At 45.8% G+C, this 12,946-nt stretch overlaps 1 protein-coding gene across 3 annotated transcripts; it reads left to right on the forward strand.

Annotated features, from left to right (window-relative positions):
* The first annotated feature begins 505 nt into the window (after window positions 1–505).
* EEF1B2 (eukaryotic translation elongation factor 1 beta 2) lies at window positions 506–12,587 on the forward strand. Of its 3 annotated transcripts, none has more exons than XM_081874928.1 (7): window positions 525–684; window positions 3,164–3,318; window positions 7,012–8,369; window positions 9,829–9,952; window positions 10,177–10,243; window positions 10,886–11,011; window positions 12,392–12,587. In XM_081874928.1, exons 2-7 carry the CDS (start codon window positions 3,166–3,168, stop codon window positions 12,544–12,546), a joined length of 1,983 nt encoding a protein of 660 aa, XP_081731054.1. In that variant the 5' UTR covers window positions 525–684; window positions 3,164–3,165; the 3' UTR covers window positions 12,547–12,587. The 3 variants fall into 3 exon arrangements, with proteins under 3 accessions (XP_081731056.1, XP_081731054.1, XP_081731055.1); XM_081874929.1 differs by having other exon boundaries at window positions 7,012–8,345; XM_081874930.1 differs by lacking the exon at window positions 7,012–8,369 and having other exon boundaries at window positions 506–684; window positions 3,164–3,286.
* The last annotated feature ends 359 nt before the right edge of the window (window positions 12,588–12,946 follow it).

A 12,946-nucleotide genomic window follows, 5' to 3' on the forward strand; every position in this document is an offset into this window, starting at 1 on the left:
CAGGACGCCTCCTCCGCCGCCGCTGAGCGCTCTCCTCAGCACTTAAGATGGCGGCGGGCTCTCGGCGATTTCCGCGACGCGCTCGGCAACATTCGGAGAGGACGCCGCCGACGTCCCGCGGCCCGCACGCAAGTTCCGCCGTCGATTGAAAACAAACGAGGCGAACCAACCGTTGATTTCCCTCCTTGATTGACGTGGGCGATGATCCGCCTCCTCCTAGCGTAGCTTCCGGAGTAGCTTCCCTCCTCCTAGAGTTAGCTTCCGGTGCAGAGGGGCGGGGCCGGTCCGTTAGAAACAAACGGGGAGAAGCACCGCCCCTTCCTTGATTGACGTGAGAGCTGATCCCGCCTCCTCCTGTCATGAATCGGCAACTTTCAAAAACGGCGGGGCTTGGGCGTGTCCGTTGGAACGGCCTTGAGGGGCGGAAGGACACGTCAGGGGAAATTAGCACCCGTGGCGGAGGGATCTGCGTGCGTGCGTGCGTATATATAAGAGCAGCGGAGGCCGAGCGCCGCCCTCTTTCCCCGACGGCCGTTGTGGTGGCTGTTGTGCGCGCGCAGCCGGTCTCTTCCCCGCCTCCCGCTCCTGAAACTTGGGCGCCATCATGGGCTTTGGGGATCTGAAATCCGCCTCGGGGCTCCAGCTTCTCAACGCCTTCCTAGCCAGCAGGAGCTACATCGAGGGGTGAGCCGCCCTCCGCGCACCCCGAAATATAGACGGTTTCCCTTTTAAACGCCAGCAGTAGGTCCCGCTTTTCCCATTCATTGGCCTTCGCTTCTTCCCGCGTAGGCCCCACATGGCTGCACGAAGAGGGAATGAGGACTAGCACCTTGGCAAGTCTCTCTTTTGGAAACCATGCTGTACTTTGTGCGCGCGCGCGCGAGAAAGGAGCTATAGATGGTCGTAGGTGTATCTCTTTTTAATAATAATAATACCTTTATTGTCATTATTATTATTATATTATTAAAAAGAGATACACCTACGACCATCTATAGCTCCTTTCCTTTTTTGACACCCTACAGCTGGAGCCACGTTGTTCTGAGGCATTTTCAAGTATCAATCAATCAGTTTATTACAGTCATAGACCAGCAGTCAGAGAATAGAATATTAAGTGGATAAAAAACCTGATAATTAAAACAGACAGTGGGATTGTGATTTAAATTGGTGCTTATAGGAATCCTGTTACATGAACCAAGATACCAGTAACCTCACTGTACGTGGCACCTCCAGGGCTCAGGCCCATAGGTCTCAGCTATACTTTGTCTAAATGCTAGTTTGTGGTTTTAAATAATAGAGGAACTAACATTTTAAAGTATATTATTAATAATAATTTGTATTTATACCCCGGTCAGAGCCGGGCTCAGGGTGGCTAACACCAATAAAACCATAGTAAAAGCATAATAGGGGAAAAGAGAGGGGGGGAACCAATTTAAAATACAGGCTAAAATTCAATTTAAAATGCAGCCTCATTTTAAAGTAGCTGATAAATCTTAGCCTCTAGTCTTCCTACTTTCTGAGGGGCATCATAAGGCAAATCATGGTTACGAATACCAGCCCTAGGAGTGGTACTTGCTTTTCAGGTCAGGCTTGTCTCCCACATAGGCTCACATTAGTTAAAAAGAGAAGAGAGGGGCTCTGTCGTAAGCCTGCAGGCACAAAGGAAAGGGGAGTTTAAAAAGCAGCCGCCTTTTAAAACTGAATTTATATATGAATAGCTGCTGGTTCCTGTTCCTTTGGGTGGTGCAGGGTGCAAGCTGGTCTTTCCTCAAAGATAGGCCTTACCTTATCTCTTGTTACCCCTGCCCTTCTACAGTGGTGCCCCGCAAGACGGAAAACCCGCTAGGCGAAAGGGTTTTCCGTTTTTCGAGGCGCTTCGCAGGACGAATTTCCCTATGGGCTTGCTTCGCAAGACGAAAATGTCTTGCGAGTTTTTTCCCTCCCCCCCCCCTTTTTCTTAGCCGCTAATAGGGATGCTTCACAAGACGAAAAAACCGCAAGACGAAGAGACTCGTGGAACGAATTATTTTCATCTTGCGAGGCACCACTGTACTTCCCTTCTGCTCTCTAGTCCCATCAATTATTCTGTTGCAGATTTGGGGCTCTGGGAGAGAGCGGTTTGCCTAAGGAATTGATGGTTTATGGGGCATTTGAACCAGCAACCATCTGATTTGCAATGGTTACCATGTGCCCTTTACTAACACATTTGGCCATTGTTTGGGATAGAAGCTGGGTGGTTTTGGGATGGAGCTATTCTGGTTCTGACTTGGGGCGGGGGGGGGAGAATAAAAATACAAGGATGGGTTAGAAAAGTAAATGGGAGAAAAATACAAAGAGGGGTTGGAAGAGTACATGTGAGAATATGTAAGCTTAAAGTAACTTGTTCCAAGACCACATGGCAATCTTTGTGTGTGGATCATGGGATTTGCAACCTGCCATAATGCCCAAAAGTGAGACTTTACATCATTTAAAAAATACATCAGTGCTAGATGTGTTGGGCCTACTGGGAAATGACTTGGGCCTTGATTATTGCAGATTCTGTAAGAGCTTTTGTTACGGTTCTTGGGTGGTGGAGTATTAAGACTCTAACCCAGAAGTAATTGATATGGTTAATTAACCATACAGTGGTGCCCCGCAAGACGAAAGAGTTTTCTGTTTTTGAGGTGCTTCGCAAGACGAATTTCCCTATGGGCTTGCTTCGCAAGACGAAAACGTCTTGCGAGTTTCCCCCCTTTTTTTCCTTTTTCTAAGCCGCTAATAGCCGTGCTTCGCAAGACGAAGAGACTCGCGGAACGAATTAATTTTGTCTTGCGAGGCACCACTGTAGTTCACCATTTTGTTCAGACTGGGAAAGTGGCGGTTATCAGTTCTGGAACAATCCATGATATGAAAGTTTGAAGTTGGTCTCTTATATTGCTGGAAGCTGGCTTCTTCTGAAGCTGGTCTGGTAACCATAATTTATTGGTTCAGGTGAACAGGAAATTATAGTTAATAAGAACCTTCCTGGTTTATTTGTAGCTTGCACAAAGGGGCTACAAACTCTTGTTCATATCTGCTTATTTGGGAGACATCTGAGTGTCTTGCTGAGATGGATTTCACTTTGTATCTGTGGTGCTTTTCGTTTTGCCGAATGAAACAAATTTTAACCTGAACATGTTTTCTGTAGGTATGTCCCATCCCAAGCAGATATTGCAGTTTTTGAAGCAGTTGGTGCACCCCCTCCTCCTGAGCTGTTCCATGCCCTCCGCTGGTACAACCACATTAAGTCTTTCGACAAACAGAAGGCAAGGTAGGGCTCAATTTGCTGTCATTTACAGGTTTGTATTCAATGTAGCATTAAGCAACAGAGCAATTTCTCTCTCTTTATCGCCCCCCTTTTTCTGAGGGTTCCCCCTACTCTCCATAGCAAATTTGGAGATGGCATAAGAGGGGTGGGGAATCCCATTGTGCTAGTGTAACTATGTAATGACACCCAAAAACTTTAGAACTCTTTTGTCCTGGACAGCCATATACAGTATCAGCAGTAATCAGTGATAATACTTTTATATTTATATCCTGCCCTCCCCAGCCAAAGCTGGGCTCAGAGCGGCTAACATACAAGTAAGACAATGCATAAAAACGAGCGATCAATAAATTAAGATACACCCCACAATTCAAACAAATTAAAATTAAAACTGGACAAGTTCCAATCTTCAGGTTAGAATTGAGGGCAGTTACCAACTGTTTCCACTGACATTATAAGCACCTGTGAGTGGGCTGGGAACCTCCTTCATGCTTGTTCTTATACAAGGAGAAAATGAGACTTAGCCCTGACCCAAAGGCCTGGCATAACTGCTCCGTCTTGCAGGCCCCGCGGAAAGATGTCAAATCCCGCAAGGCCATAGTGAGAGCGCGTTCCACTAGGCCGGGGCTACAGCCGAAAAGGCCCTGGCTCTGGTTGAGGCCAGTCTGATCTCTTGGGGGCTCAGAATCCTTAGGATGTTATCTGCGGACTGTAAGGTCCTCTGTGGGGTAAGGTTAAAACCAGCACCTTAAACCTGATCCTGTACTCCACCGGAAGCCAGTGCAGCTGGTATAGCACTGGGTGAATGTGATCCCGCAGCAAGGACCCCGTAAGGATTCTCGCCACGGTATTCTGCACCCGCTGGAGTTTCTGGGTCAGTTTCAAGGGCATAGAGTGAGTTACAGTAATAAAGCCTGGAGGTGACCGTCGCATGGATCACAGTGGCGAGGTTGGGGCGAGAGAGGTAACGGACCAATTAGTAACTTCAAAAATAGGTACAAAGTGTGTCATAATGGCCAGTTATGTGATTAAGTTTTTCTTGCCTTAATGGAGTTTATACTTGCTGTAGTGTATATAGGTAGCACTATGGTCTAAACCAAGGTTAGTCAACCTTTTTATACCTACCCCCCACTAATTCATCTTTCTTTATGGTAAAAAATCCTTACCGCCCACCAGTGCTTGATGGAAGGATTCAGCTTGTGCCATAGAACCCCTACCGCCCACCTAGAATCCTGAAATGGCCACTAGTGGGCAGTAGGGACCAGATTGACAACCCCTGGTCTAAACCATTGAGCCTCTTGGTCTTGCCAATCTGAAGGTCGGTGGTTCGAATCCAAGGAACAGGGTGAGCTCCCGTTGCTCTGTCCCAGCTTCTGCCAACCTAGCAATTCTAAAGCACACCAGTGCGAGTAGATAAATAGGTACCGCTGTGGCAGGAAGGTAAATAGTGTTTCTGTGCAGTTGGCACTTGTCATGGTGTCCTGTTGCGCCAGAAGTGGTTTAGTCATGCTGGCCGTATGACCCAGAAAAGCTGTCTGTGGACAAACGCCGGCTCCCTCAGCCTGAAAACGAGATGAGTGCCGCAACCCCATAGTCGCCTTTGACTGGACTTAACTGTTCAGGAGTCCTCTACCTTTACATTTATATAGCACACATACACTGGGTGAAGTGTGTAAATTAAAACCAGACTAATTCAGCATGATTCAAATCTGCTAAACCTCAGGGAATCAGGATGTTTTTGGAATGGCTTAGTGAAAACATTCAGATGGCTCACCCCATGATCCCTGGCTGAGCATTATGTTTGAACCAGGAATCATGGTTTGTTTTGCTCCAGACTAGATTTGCCTGAGTGAAACAACAATCCCTGGTTTGGACATAATGCTAAGCTAGGGATAATGGTTGGTTACTTGCACCAGGGGCAGCTATGTATGCATTACTGTAGCATGCAAACTGAAGCAGAATCTTGTAGCACCCTAATTTATTTGTGATAATTATTGTGAAAATAATAAAAAACAAAGCTAAGCCACAATAATGCCAACTCCAAATCTCATATGTAAGGGGAAAAGAATGTTATTGCTCACGAACAATGCTTCTCCTGGAAACAGGTCTTCGCATACAGTGGCTTTTCTCTGTTCCCGCCATGTGTTCTTCAGTCCCTTTTTTAAAAAGCTTCCTAACAAGGAAAAGCCAGAGCTGCCAGACAGCTTTTGTTGTTGTTTAGTCTATTGTGTCCAACTCTTTGTGACCCCCTGGACCTGAGAACGCCAGGCACTCCTGTCTTCCACTGCCTCCCGCAATTTGGTCAGACTCATGCTGGTAGCTTCGAGAAGACTGTCCAACCATCTCGTCCTCTGTCGTCCCCTTCTCCTTGTGCCCTCCATTTTTCCCAACATCACGGTCTTTTCCAGGGAGTCTTCTCTTCTCATGAGGTGGCCAAAGTATTGGAGCCTCAGCTTCAGGATCTGTCCTTCCAGTGAGCGCTCAGGGCTGATTTCCTTCAGAATGGAGAGGTTTTCTCTTCTTGCAGTCCATGGGACTCTCAAGTGTCTCCTCCAGCACCACAATTCAAAAACATCAATTCTTTGGCGATCAGCCTTCTGTATGGTCCAGCTCTCACTTCCATACATCACTACTGGGAAAACCATTGCTTTAACTATACGGACCTTTGTCAGCAAGGTGATGTCTTTGCTTTTTAAGATGTTGTCTAGGTTTGCCATCGCCTTTCTCCCAATAAGCAGGCGTCTTTTGATTTCGTGACTGCTGTCACCATCTGCCGTGATCATGGAGTCCAAGAAGGTAAAATCTGTCACTGCCTTCATTTCTTCCCCTTCTGTTTGCCAGGAGGTGATGGGACCAGTGGGCATGATCTTAGTTTTTTTGATGTTGAGCTTCAGACCATATTTTGCGCTCCACTTTCACCCTCATTAAGAGGTTATTTAATTCCTTCTCACTTTCAGTTGTTCCATATCCAGTTCTAACTGTTGCTTCATGTCTCATATAGAGATTTCTCAGGAGACAAGGTGGTCAGGCACTCCTATTTCTTTAAGAACACCCCCCCCCCAATAGTTTGCTGTGGTCAACACAGTCAAATGCTTTTGCGTAGTCAATGAAGCAGAAGTAGATGTTTTTCTGGAATTCTCTAGCTTTCTCTATAATCCAGCGCATGTTTGCAATTTGGTCTCTGGTTCCTCTGCCCCTTCAAAATCCAGCTTGCACTTCTGGGAGTTCTCGGTCCACATACTGGTTAAGCCTGCCTTGTAGAATTTTGAGCACAACCTTGCTAGTGTGTGAAATGAGTGCAATTGTGCGGTAGTTGGAGCAATCTTTGGCACTGCCCTTTTTTGGGATTGGGATGTAGACTGATCTCCAGTCCTCTGGCCATTGCTGAGTTTTCCAAACTTGCTGGTGTATTGAATGTAGCACCTTAACAGCATCATCTTTTAAGATTTTAAATAGTTCAGCTGGAATGTCATCACTTCCACTGGCCTTGTTATTTGCAGTGCTTTCTAAGGCACATTTGACTTCACTCTGCAGGATTTCAGGCTCAAGGTCAACAGCCGTACAATCTAGGGTGTCTGGGACATCCATATCTTTTTGGTATAATCCCTCCGTGTATTCTTACCACCTCTTCTTGATGTCTTCTGCTTCTGTTGGTCCTTACCACTTTTGTCCTTTATCATATCCATCTTTGCGTGAAACATTCCTTTCATGTTTTCAATTTTCTTGAACAGATCTCTGGAGAAGTAACCAGCAACCCCCTCCAGTATCTCTGCCAAGAAAATTCCATGGACAATAACATCAGGCATATAAAAGTCATGACATTGGAAGATGAGCCCCTCAGGTCGGAAGGCGTCCAACATGCTACTAAGGAAGAACGGAGGACAAGGACAAGTAGATCCAGAGCTGATAAAGCGGGTGGGACAAAGCCAAAAGGACACTCAGTTGTGGATGTGCCTGGAAATGAAAAGAAAGCCGAACGCCTTAAAGGAAAATATTGCATAGGCACCTGGAATGTAAGATCCATGGACCATAGTAAGCTGGATGTGGTCAAACAGGAGATGGCAAGAATAAATATTGACATCTTGGGCATCAGTGAACTAAAATGGACCGGAGTGGGCGAATTCAGTTCGGATGACCATCATATCTACTACTGTGGTCAAGAATCCCATAGAATAAATGGAGTGGCCCTCATAGTCAACAAAAGAGTGGCGAGATTGATACTCGGCTACAATCTCAAAAATGATAGAATGATCTCGATACGATTCCAAGGCAGACCTTTGCACACCACAGTAATCCAAGTTTATGCACCAGCTACCGATGCTGAAGAAACTGAAATTGACCAATTCTATGAAGACTTACAATGCCTTCTAAAACTGACACCAAAGAAGGATGTTCTTCTCATTATGGGGGATTGGAATGCTAAAGTAGGGAATCGAGAGATAAAAGGAACAACTGGCAAGTTCGGCCTTGGAGTCCAAGACGATGCAGGGCAAAGGCTAATAAAGTTCTGTCAAAAGAACAAGCTGGTCATCACAAACACACTTTTCGAACAACACAGGAGACGACTCTACACATGGAAGTCACCAGATGGGCAGCATCGAGATCAGATTGATTATATTCTCTGTAGCCAAAGATGGAGAAGCTCTATAGAGTCAGCAAAAACAAGACCTGGAGCTGACTGTGGTTCAGATCATCAGCTTCTTATAGCACAATTCAAGCTTAAACTGAAAGCAGGGGAAACCACTGGGCCAGTAAGAGACAATCTAAATCAAATCCCTTATGAATATACAGTGGAAGCGAGAAACAGATTTAAAGATTCAGATTTGGTGGACAGAGTGCCTGAAGAACAATGGATGGAGGCTCGTAACATTATACAGGAGGCAGCAACGAAAACAATCCCAATGACAAGGAAATGCAAGAAAGCAACGTGGCTGTCCAATGAGGCCTTACAAATAGCGGGGGAGAGAAGGCAAGCAAAATGCGAGGGAGATCGTGAAAGATACCGGAAATTGAACGCAGATTTCCAAAGAAAAGCAAGGAGAGACAAGAGGGCCTTCTTAAACGAGCAGTGCGAAAAAGACAACTTAAGGCATGAATTATATACTTGTATCAGTGCAGACTATTCCTTGTACAGTAAAGATCTAATCGAGAATGACATGAAATTGCTGTAACTCCTGCTCCTCAGAAATAAGTTGGTGCATATAGAATAAACCTGTGAAATTGAGTGTTGTGTGCCCTATTCAAAATTTTCAGGCAGCAGGTGGAGCTCTTGCAATGCTTTTCAAAAGGTTTTATTCCCTTTTCCCCTCCCTTCCCCCGAATTAAAAACACTTCTGGCTAGCGCTGCATGGGAATATGGCTGTTTTAAGAGAACTCCAGGCTTGTGTCAAAACACTTAATCATACTCAGTGGCTGGGCTTAATGAACTGACAGGCAGCGGTGAGATGGAGGGCGCCTCAGGTTGGCCATTTATGCAGAGTCATGCTTAGAACTGCGGCTTTTGCGTGGTGATCCCTCGGCCGCAAGCGCACAAGCAGTTTGCCAGGGCAGCTACGAATCCAGGTTCAGGCCAAAGATTTATGATGGTTGGGAGAGAATACGGGGGGGGGGGGGAATAGCAGAAGGAAATAATATATCCTGCTTAGACAACTTGCTTAGGTCTAGTCCTTTTCATGCGGCAGACTGATGTGGAGGAATGGACTGTACCACTTTAGGCTCCGGGGGGCGGTATCATCTTCGTTATTCTTCTGCTAAGAACTCGCTGGAATTCGACGTGGAACATAGCAGGGACAGGGCTGAATTGGAATCTTTCTGCTCTAAGAAAGATTTATTTGCAGTGAGTCTTTTGAAAAATGGGAGAGCACATACACTTCATTATAATATAATAATAAATGAGCACATTTGTGTAAAAAGATTTCAGTTCATTCTATCACCTTATTCGAACCTCATTCTGTGGCAGGCATAAACCCAATCTCCCATGCTTGCATGTTTGATTTAGTGACTAGCCCGTTGGGTAAAGGTAAAGGGGCCCCTGACCATTAGGTCCAGTCATGACCGACTCTGGGGTTGTGGTGCTCATCTTGCTTTATTGTCCGCAGACAGCTTCCGGGTCATGTGGCCAGCATGACTCAGCCGCTTCTGGCAAACCAGAGCAGCGCATGGAAATGCCATTTACCTTCCTGCTGGAGTGGTACCTATTTATCTACTTGCACTTTGACGTGCTTTGGAACTGCTAGGTGGACAGGAGCAGGGACCAAGCAACGGGAGCTCACCCCGTCACGGGGATTCGAACCACTGACCTTCTGATCGGCAAGTCCTAGGCTCTGTGGTTTAACCCACAGCGCCACCCGCATCCCTGCCCGTTGGGTAGCAGGTGCTTTTTCAGCTGGCATCTGGTATCTTGCCTCTGAAATGTCTCCATGGTTAAGTGGTGGCTGGTTTGTTAATTAGTTGCCCAAACTGGGACACACTTTTGCAATTTAATTCTGGGTCGTATGTAGTTAGTAGAAGGGCACCATATAAGTTCTGTCTGGGTTTTTTTTTCCTAGTCTGCCTGGAGTGAAGAAGGCGTTGGGAAAATATGGCCCTTCAGATGTTGAGGACTCAACAGGCACAGGCGGAGACAGCAAAGATGACGATGACATTGATCTCTTTGGCTCTGATGAAGAGGAGGTATCCAGAATGTTTTTTCTTTCAGTTTCCAGTTGCAGAGAGGCCTCATGAGCCCACATGTATTTAAACAAAAAAGAACCTGGCAACATGATGAACAAAACCAAATCACCATCTTTCGGCTGAAAACATGATGATTTGTTTTACCTGACATGTCCAGTTATACTTGATCACTGTTTGGGAACAGTTACTTTCTTTTGTCCAACACAGTCTCTTTCTTTTCATAGGAAAGTGAAGAAGCAAAAAGATTAAGGGAGGAGCGGCTTGCTCAGTATGAATCAAAGAAATCCAAAAGTACGTTACCCAACTCCTTCGCCTTTGAATTTATGCACTTTGAATTGCTTTTTTTGATTAAGGTTATTGTGAATTAAAATCAGCATAAATAAGTGACAGCAGAACTTCCTATTTCCAAAGTGTCCTAATAAGTTTTGAGTTTAAATTCCTAGTTTTGACCAATGTTTTTTCCAGGCTGTGGAATAGAAGCCATAGGAAACAATTGTTTACAATCAAATCCTGTGCTGTGTTGCTGAAGGGGAAATTCTGACTCCTAATTCTAACCAATGCAGGATCCCACAGCTACTGGCCTGAAACTGCTCTGTACTGTAGCAGTTGCAGTATTCCAACTGTGGGAGATTAGCAGTTACACTATGCAATGCTCCTTTCTCCACCAGGGAAGAGAATTTTAGTGTAACAGACAGGACCGTATCTTCCACACTTCATATTCTTGTAATAGCCTAGTTGGATAGAGAAATCAATGTTCCGTTTAGCAGTACTTAACGTTTCTGTAATCTATTACGCCTCTGTGTAATCTTTTTTTTTTTATGCTTTTCTTAACCAGTATAGTTTAAACTTGCAACTAGGTGCATTTGTAGAGAATTCCTGGTTTTAATCGGAACACTCTGCTGCTTTTCCTAAGCTATCCTTTGGTTTCTCTAGAGCCAGCACTCGTTGCCAAGTCATCCCTCTTGTTGGACGTGAAACCTTGGGATGATGAGACGGACATGGGCAAATTAGAAGAGTGTGTCAGAAGTATTCAGGCGGATGGCCTTGTTTGGGGATCTTGTAAGTAACTGGCCGACAATAGGAGGCTCATAGCTCTCTGGCAGAGCACACAGTTTATATGCATAACATCTCGCTCGATTCAGATGGCTCTTAAATTGTAGTCCGAAGAACTTGATGGTGCCACTTACTTCAATTCCCAGGGCAGTGGAACCTTGCAAGTAAGAAGATCTGGAGAGCTTCCAGTGGGTGGGCTTAAGACTGCTACAGCTGTATACGGCCTCCCAGTAGTTCTCTGAGTTTGAGAGAGTAAAATTTTGGCGTTCCATCACAGCTGTTGAATAGATTGTGGGGTCCAGAATGGCTTACCTAATGAGCTCCACAATCACATTCCATTTGTGCATTTGACAGGCGGGGGGGTTGCATCTAAATATTTGCCCCCTTGGAGGAAGGTTGGGGAAAAGGAAGGGTAAGAAACCATCTCCACTAGCGGAGGGGTAGCACTGCCAGGGTGGTGCTTGTATGTAGCAGGCACTGAGTACTTGTGTGCAAAGCAATGCTTCTAATGCGCAGCCCTTTGAAACAGCAAGGGTTTTGCCCTTTGCAGAAAAGTCTAGAAAAACCTGGTGAACTGGATGAACTCTGAACTCCCACAAACACCCTGTCCTCATTTTCTTTGTGATGTATTCAACAGTTAAAGAAGTGATTTGATGAAGGTATCTGTGGCTGGGGAAACCCAGCCAGATGAGCAGAGTATAAATAGAATTATATTCCCTCAAAGATAATAATGTCTCACTTCCCCACTGTCGGTCTAGGAGAACGGGCTCCTTTAATCTGTTCCCTTTATGGTCAGGGGTATGTAGCTTCCACTTTGAGGGCCTAATCCTGCCCCCAAAAAAGATCCTACCAATTTTGGCAGCAACTAGAGCAGGCAGGTGCCAGCACCCTGATGGGGATGCAAATTGCCCCTCCCCCCAATCAGATTGAGCATTTGATGAGCAAGGAGGAGGCAGTAATTCTTCTCAGCTGATCTGCGTGGGTAAGCTGTGGGGGGGGCAAGCAGGTGAATGAGAGTGTGGGGTGGCAGCACCCACTTCTGGGCACATCCATTGCTGGGTGGGGCCTCCACAGGGTTGATGCAAGGGTGGACGTGGTCCTTGAGCCAAAAGTTAGATGCCCCTTTTCCTTTTTTAAAAAAGTCTACTTTTTCCCCCTTTTGCATTCCACTGAGGGGGGAATGTAAATGTTCACAGCTTGCTTGTGTATTAGCTGTTGCAGAGAGGTCAGGTTTCGGCCACTGGCTGCGCTTTCTCCCCATCGGAAGCCCCGACACCAGCCAAGATTATGATGGGGCGAAATTCTTGTCAGTCCATAACCCTGAGTTTGCGTAGATAGAAAAGAGGCGGAACCTCGCTTCTCACAGCTCTTTTGATTGCTTTCTAGCCAAGCTGGTTCCAGTTGGTTATGGAATCAAGAAACTTCAGATTCAGTGTGTAGTTGAAGACGATAAAGTTGGAACCGATATGCTGGAAGAGAGGATCACTGCATTTGAGGATTATGTTCAGTCCATGGATGTGGCTGCTTTCAACAAAATCTAAGCCCCAATAGCACCAGGAATAAAACATTTGCAACACTCGAAGCTTTTGTGTGTGTTTTGTATGTCCCAAACTGCCGTTTAAAATAATGCATCGTTCTAGTTGCGTTGTCACCATTTTCATTCTGAAGGCAGTCTTCACAAGGAAAGGTATAGGTTAACAAAATTGCACCAGAAGCGGTTTAGTCCTGCTGGCCACATGTCCTGGAAAGCTGTCTGTGGACAAACGCCGGCTCCCTCGTCCTGAAAGCGAGATGAGCGCTGTAGCCGCATAGTCACCTTTGGCTGGACTTAACCATCCAGGGGTCCTTTACCTTTTACCTTACAAACTTAGATAGTTGACCTAGGCCACAGTAGTGGAATACTCCTGTGAGGATACTTCCCAGCGATAACATGAGGGAGAC

This window comes from Podarcis erhardii, assembly GCF_964252035.2.
Source record: "Podarcis erhardii genome assembly, chromosome: 1".
NCBI lineage: Eukaryota > Metazoa > Chordata > Lepidosauria > Squamata > Lacertidae > Podarcis > Podarcis erhardii.

What these genes read in the sequence shown, in the direction of transcription:
- EEF1B2 (XM_081874928.1), top strand. Translation starts at nt 3,166, where the DNA reads ATGTCCCATCCCAAGCAGATATTGCAGTTTTTGAAGCAGTTGGTGCAC. An exon ending in TTGCTGTCATTTACAGGTTT is followed by an intron (nt 3,319 to 7,011) that starts GTATTCAATGTA and finishes TTTCTTGAACAG; the next exon opens with ATCTCTGGAGAAGTAACCAG. An exon ending in TGAATCAAAGAAATCCAAAA is followed by an intron (nt 10,244 to 10,885) that starts GTACGTTACCCA and finishes TGGTTTCTCTAG; the next exon opens with AGCCAGCACTCGTTGCCAAG.